Raw genomic sequence first — 25,450 nt, forward strand, 5'->3', positions numbered from 1 at the left:
ATAACCCCACTCAATTCTTGCCTTGTTTGTCATCTCAAGGTAACAATTATGAGTAATAATTAGATATTCTGGTAAATCTAATACCCACTGAATAATTAAAAAACAGGTTGAGATTTTAAAGTATTTATTTAGTTTTAGTTACAGATTAAATAAGTAATCTTTCTTTTTTTCAAAAATAAATTTGATAATTTTTATACAGGTTTAATCTTAAATTTTACTTAAAAAGTAAGTATGTATGTATTATCATTTTGTATGTATTTTTCTACAAAAATTAATATATAATAAAAAATAGTGTGCAATATACAAGATAACTGGAAAATTTGTATAATAAATAATTCTGATATACATTATTTCCTATTAAATTTGTTGCATGTCATCAATAACATTTCGATATCGAGCTTGCAGAACCAGCCGCTTTCCCAACAATTTTAACAAATTCTCAATAAATAAAATTTATAGAAAAAAGTTTAGTAGTAAAAAACGATAATTTACATTAAATATCATTGAAAATACAATTAAACTTTAATTTATGGAGTGCAAATTATAGGAATTGCTGTTACTGTTTTCAGAGTTTTATTCAAGGCAGTTGAATATTGACTAATTCACTATTTAATTTATTTAATCTCAGATTCAACTTAATAAATCTGTCCATTGAACTGTATATCGTGATAATTTCACTTTAAACAGAATAATGAAAGCTCCTAATAGGTCCGCTTAGGATGATGGATTTAACATATTATATCGTATCTCCTTAAATTTTGTAGCTAATATAATTTCTTCATTATACAATTCATTATTTTTACTTTTTCGTCGTTGCAATTCATCATTTACCTCTGAATAGGTGAATTAATAATAACCATACATTTTCTGCATTTCAGACTTCCTTAAATTTTCTACTAACTCGATAATACGGCAACGCTGTGCGAAAATGACAACGTCAAAATTTGATGAAGTGCAATGGATTTATAAGGAATTAACCAATAACCGTATCATATTTCTTTTGCAACAAAATGCTTTCAAATGCTATATAGTCATATGTCACTGGAAACAAAGTATTTCACAAACAAGGCTTTTTAAATTTCTATCCAATATTTAGCTTGAATTATTCAGAAGAATGTCATAAGACTATCGCTTAACTTACAATATAAAGTATATTTTCCTGCACATGGCTTTTCAATTCTTTGTATGTATCTCAATGTTTTCTTTTTATTTACAATTGCCTTACTTGACCAATTGACAATTCACCCATATATTATTCCAATTTATTTTTGCGAGTATGCGTAGGTATAAAAACACTGGACTCACAGATCAATACTTCTAAACATACCAGGAAGTACAATCTCGTGTATTTACGAAATTTCATAAGCATATCTAAAAAATATCCCTTTTTTCTATAAAACAACTACATTAAACACATCATTACACAGCCTTTTTTGATTAATCCTAACCTATATACAAATATAAAGTTTTTTAAAAATTACAATCGGACACTTTGCAGGATATAATAAAAATAAGTCCTATTTTACAAAAGGTGTTTATTCTCAGTTTTCCCGTTTCCAAGGAATTACCACCGCATATCCAAAGAGTGCATTAGGTAATAAAAAATAGAGTAATTTATCTCTTTCATAATTTACTTTAAGGCAGGTTCCTCCAAACAAGTTTCAAAAAACCAAATTTTTTTTCAAAAATTGCTAGAAAATACTCTTAAGTATAGTATAGGATAATCTCAGAAGACCCGCATGATATTGAAGTAAGTAGAGAAGAGGGAAGAGCGGATCGCTCCAAGTAGTTAATATGGCCACTCAAGCGGACCGGGTAATGGCAGTTGTTTACTTTAATGGACTTTTCTCGAAATCACGTTTTTTCGACTGGGTGTCATTCATATTTCGAAACTATTGCACTTATGAAGATGAGCCAAACGGCTTAAAAGTGCAACAAAGGGTCGAAAAATTCAAAAATTCTTTATTTCGGTGAAAATGTTTCATTGTAGTATTGACCATAGTCAATTCGATACAGAATATGAAACCATTTTGTTTTTTGCTTTCGGATGATTCATTTCCAAGAAATGATGACACCCATCAACAAAATGGACGATTTAGGGCAGTCATTTTCAGAGGTGCCATTTTGGAAAAAGAAAAAATAATTTTTCAAGTAGTTTAATATATATGTACTTTCACCTGTACAAAGTTTGATTTCAAATATGTGTTGTAAGTACTATAAATAAAATTTATTTTAAAAAAATACGGTTTTTGAACCTGGCCTTAAATATTCTTCATATGTACACCAAGAGAATGCAGAACCTATGTCAGAACCTGCCTACCGTATCATAAGATAGTGTCACATCATTTAGAAGTATGAAAGATTGAGGATAGGGATAATTATTAATATATGAGTGATTTGATAGCATGCTTATTAGGACATTCTGAAGTAAGTACAAGGATTCTTCCAGTTTGTTTAAAAAATTACCCAATAATCTGTATCTACTCCTTAGTAACTGATCAAATTATTAAAGTTAGCTAGTAAAATTTTTAAAAAAAGTTTATAAGTGACCTATGAAACATATTTGTAGCCTTAAAACATGGCAACACTGTTGACGCGTCAATATGTAACATATGCGCGATAAGTTCATATTTATTCTTAATATTTCGTATATTTGTAGACGTTATGAATTTTTATTAGTGATATTGACTAAAGTTCTTATTATTTACTACCTTTTTGGTGTATTTGAAGCAGTCATACCCAGCACTATATGTTTCTTACACCAATTCAATTAAAACAATAACTTTATTATATTACAATAAAAACCAGACATCTTACGAGGGAAAACAGCACCAATAAAACCATTAACATTGAACATCGAACACTCTCCTTCATCGATTGTCAAAAAACTTGTACAGAGCTAGAATAACCTGTATTTGAGAACTGCAGACAAGAATGATTTCTCAGATCCATGATAAGATTCTCAATAAAAATTACACGTTCGTGCATGATGCCGTCTCTTGTCCTAACGCAAGACTGCTGAAAATTTATAGAAAACATGGTAGTAAGGTAGCAGGAAGATATAAATGACAATACCAAGACTTGGACATATTTTATAATATTATACCATATGAATATATATTCATATGTTGATATGAAAATCCAATTCATGTAAATATATTTTTGTTTCTTATTATAAACTAGGTTTTAATCAAAACCTTGAATTTTACCAGACATTTCTAATAATTTGATCACTTACGATAAATCATACAATATTACATAGAAAACCATATAAGAAATTTAACTAACTTATAAAACTCCATGTAATACGCACTCTCTCTAAATCTCTCTTCAGAATATTCATCTATATAATCAATCTGACTCTGTGCATCATCCGGAACATTATCTAAGTACATTATGGGTTTCTTTTTACTACAATTCGTTATAGCTGAACCTAATGTTTTGTTAACAAGGCTTGTGGACTCACAATCGATCACTTCGAAGGATTTATCCAAACATATCCTAATCTCACTAATCATGGATACCTTAGTATGGCTTTCCACTACACACTGGACAGTCGGTTCGTGTTTTGTCACTGCTTTTATGGCATTTACTATCTCGTCTACAGTGTAACCGGTTGTGCCTGGGGTTATTTGACTTTGTAGTAGCATGTCGGCGATATTGAATTGTTTATTTAATTCTAGACCTAAAAAAAATAAATAATTAGTATATGGGAAAAGCTGGCCACTTAGAAGTATAGTTTTCGATTTGGAGTTTTCAAACGTTGTGCCAGATAAATAAAACTGTTTAAATGAAACATCCCGTATTTTACTTTAAATATGAAATCATCTTCAGTTTCCCATTGCAACAATATTGAAATATGTAATAGAATCATCGAAAAAAAAAAAATTGTAATTACGATAAGCTTTGAAATAAAACTTTGCTTGAATGTAAGTTACTCTCACGCAAGAATTCAAAACAAATATATGCTATTCATTGAACACAGTCTCAACCCTTTAGAGAAAATTTAGTTACTTTTGTTCTTCTTCTACTTCTTCCTCAGCTTTTCCCTTTCAGGGGTCGCTGTTGTTTACTCTTCCTCGCCATTCATTTCTGTCTATCGCGTCTTCTTCATTTAAACCTTCCTCAATCAAGTCCTCTACCAAGCAGTCTTTCCAAGTTCTCCTCGGATTTTCTCTACCTCACTTTCCCCCAACTTCTAACAGCTCTATGGTTAGTTCCACATAGTTCTCATTTCTACGTCTGACGTGACGAAACCATTGCAGCCTTTTTCTTCACACTGTTGTATATTTTTCGGCATCAGCCCTTTCCAGATTTTTCGATCACAGAGTACTCCGCTTATGCGCTGTAGGAGCCAAGGTATTTATATTCTCTTATTGGTCTTAGTTTTTCCCCAAGCATTTTCTCGATTTAGTGTAGGAGTCATGGCATTTAAATTCTCCTACTCCTCCTCGTTTTTCCCCAAGCAATTCGATGTTCCCAACCATTCCTGTCCCTCCTAACCACATATACTCCGTTTTCGACCTGTTAATCTTAAGTTCTCCCTCTTCAATATCCCTTCTACTACCTTCAAAATTCATGTCTCTCTCATAACATTTCATGTCTCTCTCCTGAACCTTCGCTCTATAGTTCTCTCCCAAATTTTCATTATTTGCGACATTAACTTTATCCATCTATACATTCCTATTTGGATATTAACACTCTTCCATCCGCACTCATCTGTCGCACGTGAGTCCTTTGATGATTTTGCTTAAGTCAAATCCCTTATAAATTTGCTTTATATAATCTTTTCATTCTTTTGGGTGTTTCAAACTTTCCAGAGTAGCTTTTATCTTTCCTTAACAGTAGCTACAGCGCACTTTGCTTCCCTCTTTTCTACCTTGTATGTATGCTTATCTTCTGTTTAAGATCTGTTGTACCTCTTTCTTCTCACTAACCTTCTGTTGAATTTCATAGTTGCACCACCAAGTTTCTTTGTCTCTAAGAGCCCCTTTTACCAAATGTTTTTTCTAGCACTTCCTCTCCCACTCGTACCACAACTTTGCTGTTGGCTTCCTACCAGTCATTTACCTTATCTTACTCCTCAAACTCTTCCAGTACGACAAATTTGTTGCCAAATCCGTAGCCTGTAACGTCCACCACTTTACTTTCTGACGTCCTACCTGCTTTCTTTTCTGCCTCACCTTTATCTCTGTATCCACTGTCACCGGTCGGTCTTGACTAGCTACACACTAACACTTTTTCACGTTACAGTTGGTAACATCTTTTAGCTGGCTTCTTCTACATAGCACAAAATCTATCTGACTTTCCCTTTCCCCGCTACAGCAGGTACTGGTCTTCAGTCTTCATAAAGAACGTATTAATCACAGCCAAATCCCATGCCATTGCAAAGTCTTCTTCTTCTTCTTTTTATATAAACATGACTCTGTCTGTTTTTCAATTTACCTACAGTAAGTTGTCGTTCCATCGTTTTCGTGGTCTTTCTACTGTTCGCCTTCCTATTGGGGAACCGTCTCTTGCCGTCTTTACTACTCTATTTGTTGTCATTCGGCTTATATGATCGTTCCATTCTACTCTTCTATTTCTTACCCAGTTCTTGACGTTCTCCACCTTGCATCTACGTCGTATATCTGTACTTTTAGGTCTGTCTCATGGTGTCTTACCATCAATGTTTCTAAGTGTTTTCTTTATCTGTGCTGTTTCTAACATCTTTTTATCCTCTCTGTGTCAGGTCTTGTTTCTGCCGCGTATGTCATTATTGGTCTGATGACTATTTTGTAAATTCTGCCTTTCGTTTCTTTCCCGATATTTTTATTTCACCATATTGTTTAATTTAGGCAGCCTGCGGCTCTATTTGCTCTATTCACTTGATCTTCCACTTCAGTTTCGAGCTTTCCGTAGTTAGATAATGTGATGCCTAGACATTTAAACTCCATCACTTGTTCTATATCTGACCTTCCTGCTCCAATTTACATCTGCTGTCGTTATATTCTTGAGAAATGGAGATCAAGCAAAGTCAATGACACTATTTCCTTCATCATTTCTTATTCCCATTCCCCACCTAGTTGAACTCTTCTATTTACGCTCTTTTCCTACCGACATGTCCAAGTTCCGACAAGGGCACACCTGTGGAACGTAGGCACATATGATGTTCACGTTGATATCGCCTGTATTCAGTTGGACAATCATTATTCTAACACTTCTGGTTAGCTTTGCTAATTTGACTCGTTCAAAATAATACCCACTCCATTTCTGTTGTGACTGTTCGCACGACTGTATATAACTTGCATCCATCTCCAGGATCTCTTGATATATTACCTTTCCAAAAAGTTTTTTACAAAAAAAGTACACCAATCCTTCTCATCTGAATGAAATTGGTGAGCTCTCTCTTCTTTTACTTGTCATACTTCCGACGTTGAAAGTTGGAATCCTTAGGACTAGCTTCTTTGGCCCTTTTCGTGCTCTATGGGGTAACCTTAGCTCACTTTTTGCAGGAGTCAGGCGAGGCCGCAACTGAAGAACGCACTAGCCTAGGGGTTCCTACTTTAGGAACTGTTTTTCGTATTTCTTCTTTTCATGGCTTTAGCAAGGTTTTTACAGTCGGATGCTACTTTCACGAGAGATTTCCAGGTTTTCACGAAATTGTTTTAAAAATTTGTTTCTGCTTAACCACGCGATGAATTTTCAATCTGTCAATATTGCTTACCATAAGAAATGACAAAATTTACGAAAATCATATTGACGAAGTGGAGTGATTTCCACTAGATGGATATGTGCAAAACTTTTACTGCATTAGTGACAAACAATTTATACTTAAAAATACAATTTTGAAAACGGATATCCTGCACTAAAGAAATTAATTTTTTACAATACTTATTACGAAGTAAAATACCAGTAAAAATAAAAAAAACCAGCCTTTAATATCAATCTCACAAACCAAATTATATTTCTTTTTAAATTTAAACCACACACCACTATGAAAATTAGCAAATACAGTGATCTAGAATGTAATAGCTTATTCTAAGAAGTTAAAGAATTGACTCATGTATGTAACAACACTGCTTTTATAATTTACAGTGATTAGTGTGTTAGTCAATTTATATATTAGTCAGTGGTTAAAACAAAAGGTTACAAAAAAAAAATAAAAAGTGACAGCAACAAAAGGTCCTATTATTGTTGAAAATTTTAGAAAACACACCACCGCTTTGAGGATAACATCCAAATTTTACAAACGATAAAGATTTTTTTTAAAACGATTTCCGAAAATGTTATTCTGATTAGAATCAATTGTGGTTTAACCGCATATAAAATAATATTTAACTAATAAAATACCAGTGAAGAACAGTCTGACAAATATATTATTGAAATATAAATGGTGTAAAAAATTAAATTTGTCACTTGCGCATTTTACTTCAAAAGTTTAAATAAAAAAAGTTCAATGTATCATGTTAGTGTTTTAAAAACGTTTGAGTATATTCCTAATAAGCGAAAAACCAATTCACATTACCGAGTTTTCAATGAAACATACCAGTTTACCTTTAAAAGTCTACAAACTAACAATAATTATTATTACCATACAGTGTGAGTTTTTATTTACGCTTGCACGATTTATATAAATTTTGCTTTGTGGATTTTTGTAATTGAAGATCTTGTGGTAATAAACCAGGGATTTTAAAATAGACCCGGAGAAATTTGCAAACTGATCACTGGCCTACCTGCACCCCGTGGCAGGTACAGAGCACAAAATGTTTGCTAACCGCTAAGGTTTGATAATTTAAAAGAATAATCCAAGTCCGGGTGTATTAAATGCAAATGCAATACATTGACTCGTTTTAGGGAATTCCTGAATTCCATTAAATTCTATTGATAGCTACCTAAAACTATGCGAAAATAAAAATTTCTCTGCAATAGGCCACTCACCGGGAGACACCCGATATAAATAAATATATCAGTTAAATTTTAAAGCAATTCGCTTAAAATTATTTCTGAACTGAATAGATTACCGTGTAAACAAGAAGTGTAACAGATAACAGACAATCTATCACAGTGGTGATCAGATTTATACTGCATGGGATCTACCACATAAACTGCAAGCGTCCGAAGATCAACTGCTAAAACCTGTTTTTAAACCAGAAGGAGTAATTTTGTTTATATGTTTGTTTATAATTGGTCCAACCTCGGGCAAGTTTACTCTACTGTTATGAAATTTTGACACTAATAGCATTTCATAGGTTAATTAAGTTATATCGGCGATTTTTTGTGTTTTCTGGGTTATTCTTTTAATTTTTAGATTTTTAGTCTGTTTTTATATAAAAAAACAGTTGTTTTTAGAACTCTTTAGCGACGTATTAGTATAATATAATATTTTTGGATTACCGTCGAAGGCCGATATGATCAACCAAAAAGAAAATGTATTTGGTAACTTTTCTAGTGACTTCCTTGGGTGTGAATCTGTCTCTTTAGTTTACTCCTCCTGGTTTAAAAACAAAGCATAGTAAAAAAAACAATTTTGAAAATAAAAAACTTTTTTGCCCATTTCTAGTTGATAAAAAGTTGTAACTACAGAGAGTTATAATTAAAGTCAGGTTTTTCATATTAATTTTATTTGGATGTTGATGCATGGCACTGCATATCATCCACAAGTATTTCATAAGATGGTACCTAATTAATGAGGGCCAAACGCAAGCATGAAGAAAGATGTTCGTCAGTTAGCCGATTACGATATTTTGATTTCACATCTTCATAAAATGCAGACTCACACAAGTATGTTGATCCAAAGAATGCTGTGAACTGCAGAACTATTTGTCTCAGACGGATACTTCTCAGACGATATGAAAGACCAAAATTTCGTATCGGTCGCTCTGGATTTAAGGTGTATATCCGAAATTATTTTCAGTACCTCATTTTGGACGGAAATGATCCCCCAGTTTAAAAACATTATCTGTGAATGCTGATATGCCGAATCGGCATTATCGCAACTTTCGGGTGAAGAGATAGCATTATAATTGTTTCGATCATGCACGTGTGGTGAGTCAGCACAGTCCCCGTATTTTTTCCGTGAATCGTGATCGACTTCAAAAACTTTGGCGATCGACCGGTCGATCGCAATCGACCCTTTGAGCACCGCTGAATCACATTAGAAACTAGCGTCTTGGGTCAAAAATGCTGGCAATAGTTTACCTATCTGCGGTGATGAGTTTACCTATCTCCAAAGGATGCTGGTGATCAGTTTGGTATATCTCGGAAGGTCTAATAATTTTATGGGAGATATAAAATGATGAGTTCGTACACGTCAATATTTACATTATTTTTTTTTGTAATCCTTAAATAGTCCAGGATATGACGGTTTTTCTGCTCAGAATTATTTGTATATGCACTGATTTGCTAGAAATTTTGACAGTAGGTAGAAAATAGTGTACTTTTCCACCCTGGTTTAAACTACACTCGTATTTGTTGTTCATTTACAATTTACTTCATTTATATATAAACATTATATTCTGGAAGTGTAACTGGTTTAAAAAGTTTAGTTTTGAAAAAATCCGAGTTTAAACTGAAGATACTATTTTTGAAATTTCTCAAAAAAATTACCTTTTTTCAAAAGAACTTTTTACCGAAAATTTGAAGAAAAAAATGTAATATATATTTATATCACTTTGTATTTTATTTTAAAAGCTACAAAACTTTTGTACCGACATTCAAGAGCGCATGACGGCTGTCTTTCTCAGTGTGACTGAGACACTCAGTTTCAAGTGAATAGGAAATAAAAAATGGCTGGTACGACTCCGACGACGAAAATAAAGTACTGGATGATATAGGAGAAATCGAGAGGTTGATGCAAATGGATAACATTGAAACTGTGACAGATGATATTTCAGTTCAAGGTGTAAATATTGATTCTCAAAAATATATATCACCACAAAATAATAAAACTCCTCCTACATGGTCAGAAAACCCTTTAAACACTCCAACACTAATTACTTTTGTAAAACAGCAAGAACTACTAGAGTTACAAGCAGGAGAAAGACCTATATATTATTTTAATTTATTGGCAGATGATAGCTTTTATGATTTTATCACAGAAGAAACGAACATTTACACGACGGAGGTTTTTCTATCTCACGGAACTGCAGAGCACTCAAGAATTACGCGGTGGAAGGATGTAACAGGTGAGGAAATTAAAATCTTTTTTACATTGATCATCCACATGGATACTATTCCCCTGAACCACATTCAAGACTACTGGAAAACCGATCCACTATCTAATATCCCAATCTTTTCTGCAAATATAAGCCGAGATAGATTCTTTTTAATTTTTCGATGTCTGCACTTTTCCACAAATCGTAGACCTAATCACCCACAACCTGCGGATAGACTATTCAAGATACGTAAAGTTATAGATTACTTCAATACTAAAATGCAACAAATTTATTACCCTGGTAGACATTTATCATTAGATGAATCAATGGTACTATGGCGTGGTAGATTAGTCTTTCGCCAGTACATAAAAAATAAGCGCCACAAGTACGGGATCAAACTTTACTTACTAACGGAACCAAATGGTATTCTCCAAAAATTTTCTGTTTACACTGGTTCACTCGACGATGAAGGTGGGAAAGGACATACTAGCAAAGTAGTTATGAAGTTGATGAACGAGAAACTGGATGCAGGACATTGTTTATATATGGACAATTATTACAATTCGTACGATTTAGCCTTGAAGCTATTAGAGAGACAAACATTGTGCATAGCAACTCTAAATAGTAGAAGACTAAATGTATCACTAGATGTAAAAAATGCCAAATTAAACCGTGGTGAAACAATTGCACGTTATGCAGGTAACATCATGGTTGCAAAGTGGAAAGACAAACGTGATGTCTTTTATATATCCACCAAATTTGATAACAACATAGTGGAATTTAAAAATAGGAGACAAGAAATACTACGTAAACCCCGAGCCATATTTGAATATAACCAACACAAGGGCGGTATAGATAAAACTGACCAAATGATGGCATACTATCCATTCGAGAGAAAAACTCGTAAGATGGTACAAGAAGCTAGGGGTGCATATTTACCACATGCTGTTGATAAACGCATACTTCCTTTTCAAGAAATACACCAATGTCGGTGTATGATTTTAGACTCCATGTCATAAGAGAGATGTTATCCACATCAAGGATTTCTCGAGAATTGCTTTTTCCTCAAGAACCACTTGCTTTTTTCCACAGAACATATTTTGGAGAAAAATGCTCCGACAAACAAGGAAAGCTGCATATCGGCGTTGCGTAATGTGCTACAAAAAGAAAATTCGAAAAGAAACTGCTTATTGTTGTGTAACCTGTCCCAACAAACCTGCCCTGTGTGCGGTTGGTACTTGCTTTTCGAATTTCCATAGAAATATCCAACTTTTAAGATTTTTTGTAGTGTTTTCGGACATTCATCAAAATATACAACTTTTGTTTTAATTTTTTTGCTTAGTTTTGTTTTTGTTCTGTTATATGTATTATTTTTATTAATAAAAGTCATTTCATTTCTCATGACGTTCTTAGGTGTCAAGAGTACTGGAGTCTCAATTTACTAAGTTAATACGCGTAACGTTTTGAAGCTTCATGGTTTTTTTACATATGTTTTCAATTTTATTCAAAAAATATGTATATGTCTAACTATATTGTGACCCTACAATGTAAATGGTCACGTTAGGCCTATTTCGTCAGCAATGCAAGGGTTCATGTATTATTTTAACTTGGGCGGATATGACAACTTCAAAATTATGGAATTTAGGTCTAGGAAATTTTAATTCAGTATTTTTTAAGGATTTCAAAAAGAAAAAAATACAGGATGATCCATTTGAAATTGCAAAGTTAATTATATTCCTATAAAAACGAAAAATGTGGCAACGATGTGAATAAATATCATAAACTAATTGTGCAAGCCGCATCCGAGATAATTGGGACGTTCTAAAGTTAAAACTAACTCTCCATAAACAAAATAAACTTGCCTATATTGCTATGAAAGCATTTTGATAAAGTAGAGGGGCATTCAGAGAAAGTCAGAATATTAATTATTATCGTCTGAAGAACGATGAACAACTATTGCGATCATTATATTAGTATTCACGTTGATAATTGTTCAACCGAAAAATCAACTCTAGTGTCTAGATCCCACATTCTATCTTCTTCTTTTATAATGTGTCTTGTGCAATATTTCCATAACCCTTGTGTGACATTTTCAATCTCAGTAACGATGAGGCATTTTACCTCATCTTGCTACTGGTTTTTATTTTAGCCAATATAAGCTCAATATGGTTCAGATAAGGGTGACAACGTACAATTCTAATCCTTTCACGATTAATTTTATTGATAACACATTTTTTGAATTCGGGAAGACATATTCTCTCGAGAGTTTGTGAGAGCCAGTTCACTTGTTCACCAGGTAGTTGGATTTAGCTTTGAAAAACAATCTTCGAATTTATGCTCGTCAATCTGCTTATTTTAGTTGTTGATTTCTTATAGTAGAAGTGTAAGCTAACAATCCAAAGTATAAAAAATGCAGATTCTAAAAAAACCGGATCGTTGCCGTTACCGAACAAGTTAATGGGTCTCTATTTTCGCCCTCTAGTGTTTTTCACCTGTTGAAATCGCTTTAATTAAAGCCTGTCGGCTGCTTTTAGATTTCAAAATATTTTCACACTACCTTTGACACAAGATAATTTCTTACTCTTCTTATCTTATAGGCACAATGTTCCTACAAAATTTTCTTTAATATCCATTTCACAGAAGAATAGTTGATTTAACGGTAAATTATCCTTTCAAATCCGAAGGCAAACAACAAATGATTTAACGAAAATCATGCAGTATTGTAATTGCATATTACCTTACCTTTATTAAAGAAATTTGGAATACTGTTGAGTGCTGGCAAATCTACCGAACAAGTTCCATGTTTATCCCACTCGTGTTTCCAGAAGGAATAAAGTTTGGTATTTGCCTCCACATTTGTCCATTGGGCTTTGAGAGCATCCAACATGGGATCCAGTTGATCCGGATCGAAGTGGATAGCAGAAGGACAGAACAAGGGGCCCTCTGTTCCCTTTTTAGTGGGCCACATTCCGTGAACTATCCATTGGGTTCGATCTGGTGGGAAAGTGCAAGTGTTGCCTGCTTTAGCTTCTTCCCATTCGGTGCACGAAGTAATTGCCCATCTTTGTGAGAACAGTATGTAGTCCCAGTCGTGATAAGGGGTGGGAGTGACTCCATATGTTTGTGGTAGTTGTGCAGCTCTGGAAAAAAATTATTATTTACAATGGGTACAAAATGGAACTACAAAAAATGCAAATAAATAAAACAGATACATATTTTTTATATTTCATAAAACATAAACATATTTTGTTCTAAATGTATTGTAAGAACCATTATTCCTATATCCTATTTGTAAGAGTCATTACAATATTTTCTATGAAAACCTACGATTATACTTTTTTTAATGCAGGTAGTAAGAGGCCAGAATTAATTTGTTTTAATCAAAGAATTTCGCTTTTAAATCTTGTACCAAATAATTATAATCTTTTATCAACTTTTTTTGCTCATTTTTTCACAATCTCATGGCGGTGGCTTAACTCATTGTTGAAAAGCGGAAAACACACCTAAGCGATCACGACGCGATAGCTTTCCTATCACGATGGCGACCGCGATTCGACTCGTCTGAAACAAACAAGGGAACCAGCACATACTAGTCACGACCTGCTGGCGATCAAAGCAATTTGTGCAGCATTCTGACATCAATCGCGGCGTTATAATTAGTTATATAATGAGTCGAATCGCGGTCGCCATCGCGTCGTGATCGCCTAGGTGTGTTTTCCGCTTAACACGATCCAAGTATGTGTTTTGACATTGGTGAGTTGGTGCTATAATTACTTTGTGCCAAAATGGAAATGTCAATGGAAACTTTAATGTATCAGAACAAATTTTAATCTCAAATAATGATGATCCCGATATGCCAGACATGTCAGCAAAAATAAAATGAAATACATTCACGAATTAAAGAACAACGCCTATGGTATTTTTTTCAGGGTATTTTGCATAAGTTGTTTATTACTGATATGGATGACACAATTCAAATCAGATATATCTTATAGAACAACAACGATAAAGTCCGAAAAATGACCTTCAAATAATTGAACATCCATCATACTGTGCCATGCATACTAAATTGAATCAGTGAATCCAAACACAATACAAGTACCAAATCATAAATTTTTAAAAATTAAGAAACCTTTTTTGAAAAATGATAATAAAATAATTTAACATAAAGTCTTTGAAAAATGTAAAAGATTTTATGAAACATGTACAAACGTATTTATGGCACCGATGCTTCCAAACGAGATGGAAAGTATCTGTATCTACGAAAATATTAAGTACACCGTACGAATTCCAGCAAATTGTTGCATATTTACCGAAGAAATTATGGCAATTGTGGCATGAAAAAAATGTGGTTTTCTCCGTGCAAACAAATTTGTTATTGTCACATTTGATTTAATTAGCGTATTTACTGGAATAAAACAGCTATATACAACTTGCACTATACTTCTCAAGATCAAATAAGAATGATCTTATCTACACGCTAGACATAAAGATATTTCGTTCATCTGGGTATGTTTCTATATAGAAATAAGTGGCAATGAGGAAGTGGACTCCCTGCAATGACCAAACTATTACTGTCATAAATCAAATACGTTGGACCGATCACAAAGTAAACATCAAATGCCACATCTACAGAGCATGGTAGACTACTTGGGATCACATTGTCATCAAACTCAATGTAGAACAAGTATAATAATAATATCGTATCGCATGTTTGCTGGGGAGATCGGATTGTTCCGGTATCAATTGCATCTTTAACCCTATTTCAGGTAACTAGTGTTAATGCACACTAGCCCAGGGGGACCGACGGCTTTACATACCCTCCAAAGCACGGATTTTAGAAATGAAAATGCCGTTATTGGTGCTGAGAATTGAATTCGGGAACTCTGACTTAGAAGGTCAGTATCTTGGTCGCTAAACTACTGCCACCACCCTAGGACAAGTAGAAACCACACTCACCTGACCAAGTTATAGAAAAAACTAAGTCATCATCAATCTACTCCGAATAGAACAAGGAGGTTGCTCCGATATGTACCAAGTATAACACGCTATCATTAGTGATGGAAGATATAATTATCGAGTGTCCAGTATACCAGAACCAAAAGATCGCCTTAATGATGATTTAAAAACTGTGCTTCCAATCTAACATAAAAACTTCCAATCTTTGGACATCTTTGCTCAATTACCTTAGAAGCATTGAGAAATATTTCGTATTCATTGGTGATGTTACGCAGTTATGTCATCTTTTTACTTCCTATACCCTCTTACCATTTATCTTTGCTTTTAATATTAATTGCTAAAAAGTGTATCTTTCTCCTCATGTATATACTCATAAGTATACATATAAGTATTGTTACAAACATGCTCTCGGCATGGCCCAGGTAACGGTTGCATTGCATCTCTAATACCCTTCCAGAAGCTTCTCCGTGTATCGAGTGCGAGAGAGAATAACCGGTCACGTAGGCGAATTAGAGGTGGGACAACGCCAGAATATTCTCGAACCTAGTAACTGTAGTATATATAGGTAACAATGTTAGAAGTAGGGAGTTGTTAAGATACTACCGAACTGTAAAGTTATAAATAAATATATGTATATAAATTCGAACCGCTCGTTTTATTTAATCTCGCTACAGTATGCTTGTTTGTAGCAGCTGATAAGCCCATTTTTTTTAAATTATCAAGACTGATCTTGTTTTGTTAAAAGAAAAGTGAAGACTATCTATAAAGCCATACTTTGAAATTGAAAAGGTTTTGCTAATGCAAGAAGAACTAGGTTTATTTATCTTACCAGTCGTTGTTTTTTATAACGACTATTAATGTTTAGTAAAGTCGAGAGTATCTTTATGAGTAATTAATAGCAACGTTCACAAAAATAACAAACAAGGATGTTGCTCGCAAAATCTACAATTTTTAATTTATATAAAACAAGAATGAGTAAATATTTGTTTCGTTGGAGATTAATTGCAGTTAATTATTAGAATTTTTTTGGCAATTGCCCTTTGATAGATTAGGGGATAGATTTGACAATCGTAAAATCATCAGTTGCCATTGCCAGATTGCAACAGATGTTTGCAATTGCAATTAATCTCGAAAGAGATAAATATTTACTCGTTATTGTTTCATATAAATTAAAAATTGCAGAATTTATAAAATAGTATAATCAAAATGTACTTTTTAAAAGCTTTCTCTCTTTATATTTGAAGCATACAACATATGCATTATAAACACTGCCAAACCGAAATATTTTATTTCATGGTTGACATTTGCGGCTATATTCAGCTTGTACTTTCGGTAAACTCAACCAAATAAAGAAACGTAAAGCGTTAGGAGAAAAAGGAACAAGTTAGATAATAGGTTTGTTTAATAAAACCATGTAAGTGGGATTCATTTCAGACGAATGGAGAAGCAATATCTTAGTACCTGTAACGAAAAATAAAGATGTTCAATAATACACGAATTAAATGTCCATAAAACTGTTCAGTCACAATATTACAATATGCAGGGCAGACTAACAACACATGCAATTTTTATTATAAGGTAGCTGGTGGAAAAATATAGGACTAAAGAAATAAATGAAAATAACGTTATAACGATCTTCAAAAAGCATATGATAGGGTTACTCGAGAGGTTCATTGACGAATGCTCGATAAGAAAGGGATCTCCGGTGAGTTGTGATGTGAAGATTATGAAAAATATGTATGGAGTAGCGACTACTGAGAGAGACTAAATTTCAGGTGAAAGCATGATTGCATTAAATCTTAATCCTTTTTATTTAATCTTAGTAGTATTGGATCAAATAACAGGGAAACTACAGGATAACATCTCCTGGTGCTTATTATATGCGTATGATGTGGTATTAGTTGGAAATATTGGAAGGAAACTAGAGCAAAGTCTGCAACACTGAAGATAATATCTTGAAGAAAAAGGCGTAGAACTTAGTATGATAAAAAAGTGTATCTAGAATGTTGATTTAAAAATGAAGTTATCTAATCAGATGATAACTTTGAATGGTGAAATGATTGCGAAAAGTAATAGTTTTAAGTATATAGCATCGATATTACATGACGGCACAATAAATGAAGATACAGTTGGTGCGTGATGAATGAAGGCAGTTAAAAAGAAAGACGATCAACAAATGCATGTGGCGGAAATGAAAATCATTAGATGGATTAGTAGAGTAACAAAAAACGACAAAACTTAGAATGTATATAATAGAGGAAGTCTGAGGGTGGTGCCAATTGATACCAAAAGGAGATAGCATATGTTGCGATGGTTAGGCCAGCTTCAACGTTGAAATGATATTCACCCAATATGAAGAATTGCTGAGGTTGCTGCTCCTTAACAACTTCTTCAGAGGAATAACAGAGAAACACCAAAGGACACCTGGTGGGAGATGCCCAGTCTGGCCGTCGTTGAAGGGTTTCGATATTGGTATGGTTCAAAATAGAAACTTAGAGAAATGACAAGGGGGAAAATAAATTAGGGAAACTGAATATCCAAGGAATAAACGACAAGACAATGATGACGAGTCTAATGATATTTTTCCAAAATAAACTAGAACCAAATATTTTAATTAATTTAAAAAAATACCCTCTTACATTCATGTGATGTTACATTTTTTCGTAATCTTTTATTCCAGTCAAATTTGTAACAATTGAAGTATGTTTGTTATCTTAAATCGTTAGGACTTTGAAATTCAATTCTAGCTATAGAAAATATTGCATATCTATCTATATTCGTGTAATATTATTGAGGAATTCCTTAACAGTTGCAAATATGTAGAGATATAGAAAGTATTTATATTTGCTCAATTAAAAGCGATCGACTCTTATTTTTTAATTAAGATGAATGCGTATACAAAGACTATGTAGAAAATAGCCAAATACTTGGTATTGAACCGACCTACACAAAATACGCTTCAGAAAGTTTTACTGTCATAAAAACTTTATTGTATGAAACAAGGAATATGTTTATTAGAATTAAGGGTGCTTCCAACAAGGAATATGTTTATTAGAATTAACGGTGCTAAACGACCTAAAATCTTGTTCTTCTGCTAGTGTTATAATTTCATTCGGTTTATTTGTTATCACTTTGGTTGTTAATTTTAGTGTTGTGTTTAATAAATTAATTCCTCTGTAATTCTCCGGGTCCGATTTGTCTCCCTTGTTGAAGGGAGGTATTAGGATGCTTGATCTCCATGCTTGAGGAATGGAGATCAAGCAAAGTCAATGACACTATTTCCTTCATCATTTCTTATTCCCATTCCCCACCTCCTTAAACTCTTCTATTCACGCTCTTTTTCTATCGACATGTCCATTCAAATCACCTTCAATAAAACACATTTTGCGTCTACAGGAATCTCGAGCACCTTCCAATCAAGGGGATTCCAAAATTTTTCCTTTTTCTCTACTTTATACCCTACCTGTGGAACGTAGGCACATATGATGTTCACGTTGATATCGCCTGTATTCAGTTCGACACTCGTTATTCTAACACTTCTTCTGGTTACCTTTGCTAGATATTCCTTTGACTCGTTCAAAATAATACCCACTCCATTTCTGTTGTGACTGTTCGCACGACTGTATATAACTTACATCCATCTCCAGGATCTCCTGATTTATTACCTTTCCAAAAAGTTTCTTGCAGAAAAAGTACACCAATCCTTCTCCTCTGAATGAAATTGGCGAGCTCTATCTTCTTTTACCTGTCCCACTTCCGACGTTGAAAGTTGCAATCCTTAGGACTAGCTTCTTTGGCCCCTTTCGTGCTCTATGGGGTAACCTTAGCTCACTTTTTGCAGGAGTCAGGCGAGGCCGCAACTGAGGAACGCACTAGCCTAGGGGTTCCTAGTTTAGGAACTGTTTTCTGTATTTCTTCTTTCCATGACTTTAGCAAGGTTTTTTTACAGTCAGTTGCTAAGTTCACGAGAGATTTCCATGTTTTCACGAAATTGTTTTAAAAATTTGTTACTGCTAAACCACGTGATTAATTTTCAATCTGTCAATGTTGCTTACCATAAGAAATGCCAAAAACAACAAGGTTTTAGGTCGGGAAGATCGATCATGCACCGACGCTATATTTATAACGAGGCAAGTGCAAGAGAAATCATTAGAATACAACAAACCGGCATATCTATGTTTCGGGGTATTTCACCGGGTCAAATTAAAGGACGTTATCCACTTATTGTACACAAGAGAGATACCTCTAGGAATAATCAAAACGATCGAAAATATCTATCAAAACACAATAAAAGTAAAAGTAGAAAAGGAACTAACCGATCCTACTGAAGCTGACAATGGGATAAGACAGGGTGATGATTCCCTGGGTCCTCTATTGTTCAACCTGATTATGGATGAAATAATGAAAAAAGTAAGAACTGAAAAAGGAAATAAAATGGGAGAAAAACAACTTAAAATAATCTGCTATGAGGACGACGCAATACTATTCTCTCAAAGTGAAGACGATTTACAACGTATGCTGCACCAATTTAATATAACCGCCAGAAAATTTAAAATGTTAATTTCCCCAAAAAAGACAAAATGCATGGTTATAACAGCAAATTTACTAAGATGCAAATTTTAGTTAGAAAGTCAGATAATATAACAAGCGATGGAGTTTAAATATCTAGATATCACATAATCTAGGTACGGAAAGCTCGAAACTGAAATGGAAGATCAAGTAAATAGAGTAAACAGAGCCGGAGGCTGCCTGAATGAAACAATATGGAGAAATAAAAATTCAGGAAAGAAATAAAAGGCAGAATTTACATAATTAGACCAACAATGGCATACGCGGCAGAACCACGACCTGACACAGAGAGGACAAAAAGAATGTTAGAAACAGCAGAGATGAAAACTCTTAGAAAAATTGATGGTAAGACACTATGGGACAGAGCTAAAAGTATAGATATACGACGAAGATGAAAGGTGTAGAATATCAAGAACTGGGTAAGAAATAGAAGAATAGAATGGAACGATCATATAAGCCGAATGACAGCAAATAGAGTAGTAAAGACGGCAAGAGACGGTTCCCCAATAGGAAGACGATCATTAGGAAGACCACGAAAACGATGGAACGACAACTTACTGAAAGCACATTGAAAAACAGACAGTGTCATCAGAGGCATGTCTACATAAAAAGAAGAAGAAGATCTAACGATAATCGACAGTGAAACGATATAGGTATAGTTGCGGTAAGAAATATAGTGGAACGCTCTTATTTTTTGTCTTGATATTTCAATTACATTCACACCGACACTAGCACTTTCTACAAAATCAGTGTTTTTCTCGTAAGCAATATTTTGAACCACATTGTCCCACGGACGCCACATCAGTATTTAAAATAATTAAATTACATCAAACAACACTCTACTAACGAAATGCTACATCACTATTCAAAATAATTAATTTACACTCTATTAACGAACTTATTCCCAACTAACGCTCGTTTCACACAATACGATTTTGGTCGTTACGGCAAGAGGTCGTACTACCGTTTGTCATACTCGTCTTATTTTCACACGTTACGGCAGTATTCATCTTATTGTCGCAGAGAGCACAGGGCGTATAATGAATCGGGCAAAAATTTTGGCGTTATGGTTAATTTATCGCAGTAAAAAAAGACAGAGACGTCTAAATGGGGTGCATCCTTTTGGGGAACCACATTATTAAAGCATGCACCGTATTACAATTTGTAAAATTATTCCTAATAACAATAAATATAAGCTGTATTAATGGTCGAAGAAACACCGAAAGCTACAGGTTGTTTATTAAGGAGCTACAGGTTAAAGAAGAAAGAAGAAAATGGTCGATTTGAAGACTTTGGCCGCATCCCAGAAAAGAATATTATTCAGATTTGTAACTCAATTTGGGATCCCTAATCTACATGTAAGTATACTTTGAATACAAAATAAAATAAGTACAACTTACCAAACTTATTTTTCTTCCGGCCCTTTAGCTTTTCAAAGTCAGGGTTAACCTCCATTAAAATTATATACCATGCATTTCTTGTCGCATTTCTGTCTTTATATACATCCAGACTTTTATCCCACAACGCCGGTCTACTTTGTACCAGCTCAATTAAAAATTCACCATCTATATTTTCTGCCATTATGTACGTACCACTGGATTCACTGGTACTACAAGAGTAACTGTCGTTACGTGTGCAAGCATTGATTTCATGCTGTGGTTGACTGTTAACACTGCACGATACGGCCATCGTCCATTGCAGTGGCATTGGATGGCAGCCGAAAGGCAAAGGCACGACAGTCGTGGTCGTCCTTTGTGAAAGTCGCCGTATATTGCTTTATTGGACTAATGGAATGTACGGCAGACTGTCGTTACGACGTTTTGTCGTAACGACCAAAGTCGTATTGTGTGAAAGGAGGGTCAAACGATTCACACAGGCATCCGGTCGGTTGTAAAGGGGAAGTATCAAACTTAGCCGCATTTAAAGCGTTCTACAACAGATATGTTACCGCGAGTAGATGTTTTATTACGAATATTTTCCAAAGGAATACTCTGGAGAGCCCGTATTAATTTTGTTACTTTGATTCATAAGTATAGGGTGACTCTTTGGAAGTTTCAATTAGACGTTTAAAAAACTTGAGATAATTGATATCTGAAAACTTAGGATGAGGTGTTTATAGATATACCCAGTTAATATAAAATATTGGTTGAGTTTACCAAAAGTACAAGCTCATTATAGCCGCAAATGTCAAACATGGAACAAAAAATTTCGGTTTAGCAGTGTTAGCATGTTTTTATAATGTTTATGCTGTATGCTTCAAATATAAAGAGATAAAGCTGTGGAAAAGTACATTTTGATTATATTACGTTAAGAATTCTGCAATTTTTTATTTATATAAAACAATAATGAGTAAATATTTGTTTCTTTCGAGATTAATATCGCAGTTAATTATTAGAAATTTTTTTTGGGAATTGCCCTTTGATATATTTGACAATCGTCAAATCAGCTGCTGCCTGTTTGTGACAGATGTTTGCAATTATCTCGAAAGAGACGACTATTTAGGTACTCGTTATTGTTTCATATAAATTAAAAATTGCAGAATTCATAAAATAGTATAATCAAAATGTACTTTTTAAAAGCTTTCTCTCTTTATAAATGAAGCATACAGCATATGCTATAAAGACATCCCAACACTGTCAAATGGTTTCATGGTTGACATTTGCGGCTATACTCAGCTTGTACTGTCGGTAAACTCAAGCAAAATATTTATTATTAATTATATACGGTTATGCCAAAAGATGCCTAAAACTTCCTTATTATAATTTGAATGCCCTATATATTATTGCAGGTCATCATGCAGGGTAGAGTAAATGGCAAAAAGGGAATAGGTAGAAAGAGGAAGTCATGGCTGCGAAATATTCGAGACTGGACAAACATGACTGTAGACGAATTATTCCACGTTGCAAAAGACAGAGAAACTTTTAGAAATGTGGTCGCCAACCTCCGTTAATAGGGACGGCATGGGAAGAATAAGATATCTTATTACATATTTCAATAGACTGGCTTATAAGAATTTTCTCAATATAAAGATACAACGTACAATGTACGCTACTTTACACCGAAAGTTTTACGAGATTTGATGATTTGCACTCTTTATAAATACTAAAATTAACATTTTGCTTGGTACATTTTTTTAGTATCGTCTATTTTGAAGAAACTTTTGCGGATAAAATTATATTTAATATACAAGGTGATTCAAAACGCTTACTTAAAAATGTCTCAATTATCTTAAATAGATCACCCTATATGTTATGGCGTTATTAGAAAGAACTTTAATCGATCTTTAGGTTTCGTTAACTGCTTCCGATACCTAAGTCTAATAGTTTTTGTAATATTTAGCTTTTAATTTAGATATTAAATGTTTGTATTATGATCTTGAATTACTATTATCAAAGAATATGCAAAGAGTATAGACACGTATAATAGGCGTCTTATATTCTTTACTATTAAGTATACATATAGCTTAGCATGGAAATTTTAGTTGACAGTTTTCAGTTCGAGTAACTTTAGACAGATAAACAAGTTTACATTTTTAAGAACTGCCACCCAAAATTTTTATGACACCCTATAGAATAATAACGAAAATTATAATACAAACATTTAATCTATACATATAAAGCTAAATATCTCAATAACTGTGAGATTTAGCTATAGAAAGTAGTGAAAGAAACTTAAGGACCCACTGTGTATGTGTTTTGAATTATAAATCAAATCCAAGGAAATTTTGGCGTGCATGGCTGTCAAAAAATTACATAACCTGCTTTTTCTTGGTAAATAGCAGCATATCTCTGGTAAATAGTCTAAACTACTTACAAACAAAGAATATAGACGCATATTACAAAGAATATATAAACGCATATGCGTCTATATTCTTTGCTACTTACATTAGTTTAATAGTCAGTACTAACCAGTTGTTTTCCAGTTACCGAAACCACTTATTGCATTTTTGTTTCAAATACATACATATATCGAACGAGTCATAAAGTATGACCCGTTTTTAAACAAAACTAATAACTGTAATTCACAGCATACTCTTACTAGATATTGCATTTTTTCTATGTATAATATGTACCCAATTTTATGTTAGGATTAAAGTACATTCGTTATCTTAAATCATTATAAATTAATTATTTCATTAGAAAATAGGACATACATTTATATCGTCTTAGGAACTTTTCAACTCAATAATAATATAAATTAAAGTAATACAAGATTTCGCACATAGATCACATCTTTTTATTAAATCGTAAAAATACCTTACGTTCCCACGTTTTCAAATAAAAACAAACAATAATCCAAAACCCACTATATTTTAAATAACAAAAAGAATTTAACCAAACATCAGGTAAATCAGTCAAGGTTATACTCTGTTTTACTCACAACAAAAATTTTATTACTTACCTAATGTTCTCGGAATAGACCACAAGGCATAGAACTAGAATTTGGAAATTTAAGTGCATTTCTAATAAAAACGTAAATTTAAAAAATGTTTATTGACGCCATCAGCTGTTTATCGTTCATGTCATATTTGTTTTTGATACTGACGCTCGATACGATACGTGAAACCAAGGATTTGGCCTTTTACATAATTACAATGTTGCCGCCGCTTAGATGAATTCCGATTCTGCTGATATGCCAAGGTCATAGGCGTCGTCACACATTTCATAACTGGAAGGCACTTTTAAATACCAGAATTTCAATTTGGTTTTCAGAGAAAAAGATAATATTAAATATATGGTTAGCGCATGATATCTAATACATATAATAAAGAATATCATAGCAAAAATGTATGTCAAACTTTCAGCTTTCATGGCTACCATTGTAAAAAGATTTTGAAAATGTTTGTTAACGTATTTGAAAGCCATCTGATTAGATTAATAACTATTTAAATGGGAATAAGCCACAATTAAAGGTTAAAATACGTTTATTGACGTTTCAATTTCCACTTCGGAAATCGTTCTCAAAATACAAACATTAGTAAATTAAACAAAATTTGTTCGATGTACGATGTTTGTATTTTGAGAACGATTTCGGAAGTGGAAATTGAAACGTCAATAAACGTATTTTAACCTTTAATTGTGGCTTATTCCCATTTAAATAGTTATTAATTAAAAATGCCACAAGAAAATAGCTTCAGAACAATATCTGATTAGATGTTTCATGTATGAATTTTACCTTCAAGCGACTGATTTTTTCATTATTATTATTATCAAGATACTGCCACTTCCTCTTCTTGATTGCCAAAAGTTTCCTTTTTTTCATTCGAATCTCTACGTTTATATTATTATGTGTCTAGAAGATATATAATATTGGAATTGTGTCTGTAAACCTAAGTGCTTCTGCAAAAGACCGATGAGAAATTTAAAACTGGTTCTAGTAAAACTGACGAAACTTCTAAAAATCAAACACAAAACGGGAAATTCATAGAAGTTTCGAAAATCATGGAAGAAAATTCTAGCAACTGAAGAAAAAATTGATATAACACAGAAAAATGTATATGATCTACAAGAAAAATTAAACGAAAAATTTATAAAAATAGAAATCATAATAAGTAGTGGAGTCCCAATAACAGCAATCGAGGAAGAAAGAGGAACAGTAAATAAAGATCCTATAGTTAAATGTAAAGGACAAAAGAAGAATCGACAAGTAACAAGACTCAATTCTCATTATTTGATAGGAAGTCTTCTTGGTTTATTTATCTCTAAAAATTTTAAGCCATAAGAGGGTGTTTGATGAAGGCAGTTTAATGAGGTGGCTAGCATAGCAAATATGTTTGGTTTATTTAG

At 33.4% G+C, this 25,450-nt stretch overlaps 2 protein-coding genes across 2 annotated transcripts in view; one reads left to right on the plus strand and one right to left on the minus strand.

Moving 5' to 3' along the window:
- Positions 1-25,450, plus strand: part of LOC140432343 (uncharacterized) — a 143,706-nt gene that overhangs the window by 5,855 nt on the left and 112,401 nt on the right. The gene's annotated exons all lie outside the window — the stretch shown is intronic.
- RNaseX25 (Ribonuclease X25) lies at positions 108-24,239 on the minus strand. Its single transcript, XM_072520176.1, has 3 exons — positions 24,066-24,239; positions 12,879-13,276; positions 108-3,685 (listed from the first exon to the last, which is right to left on the minus strand). Exons 1-3 carry the CDS (start codon positions 24,122-24,124, stop codon positions 3,255-3,257), a joined length of 888 nt encoding a protein of 295 aa, XP_072376277.1. The 5' UTR covers positions 24,125-24,239; the 3' UTR covers positions 108-3,254.

The sequence above is a fragment of the Diabrotica undecimpunctata genome, chromosome 1 (genome assembly GCF_040954645.1).
Source record: "Diabrotica undecimpunctata isolate CICGRU chromosome 1, icDiaUnde3, whole genome shotgun sequence".
Classification (NCBI taxonomy): domain Eukaryota; kingdom Metazoa; phylum Arthropoda; class Insecta; order Coleoptera; family Chrysomelidae; genus Diabrotica; species Diabrotica undecimpunctata.

What these genes read in the sequence shown, in the direction of transcription:
- RNaseX25 (XM_072520176.1), bottom strand. Translation starts at nt 24,124, where the DNA reads ATGCACTTAAATTTCCAAATTCTAGTTCTATGCCTTGTGGTCTATTCC. An exon ending in GTCTATTCCGAGAACATTAG is followed by an intron (nt 13,277 to 24,065) that starts GTAAGTAATAAA and finishes ATTTTTTTCCAG; the next exon opens with AGCTGCACAACTACCACAAA. An exon ending in TCCAAATTTCTTTAATAAAG is followed by an intron (nt 3,686 to 12,878) that starts GTAAGGTAATAT and finishes TATTTTTTTTAG; the next exon opens with GTCTAGAATTAAATAAACAA.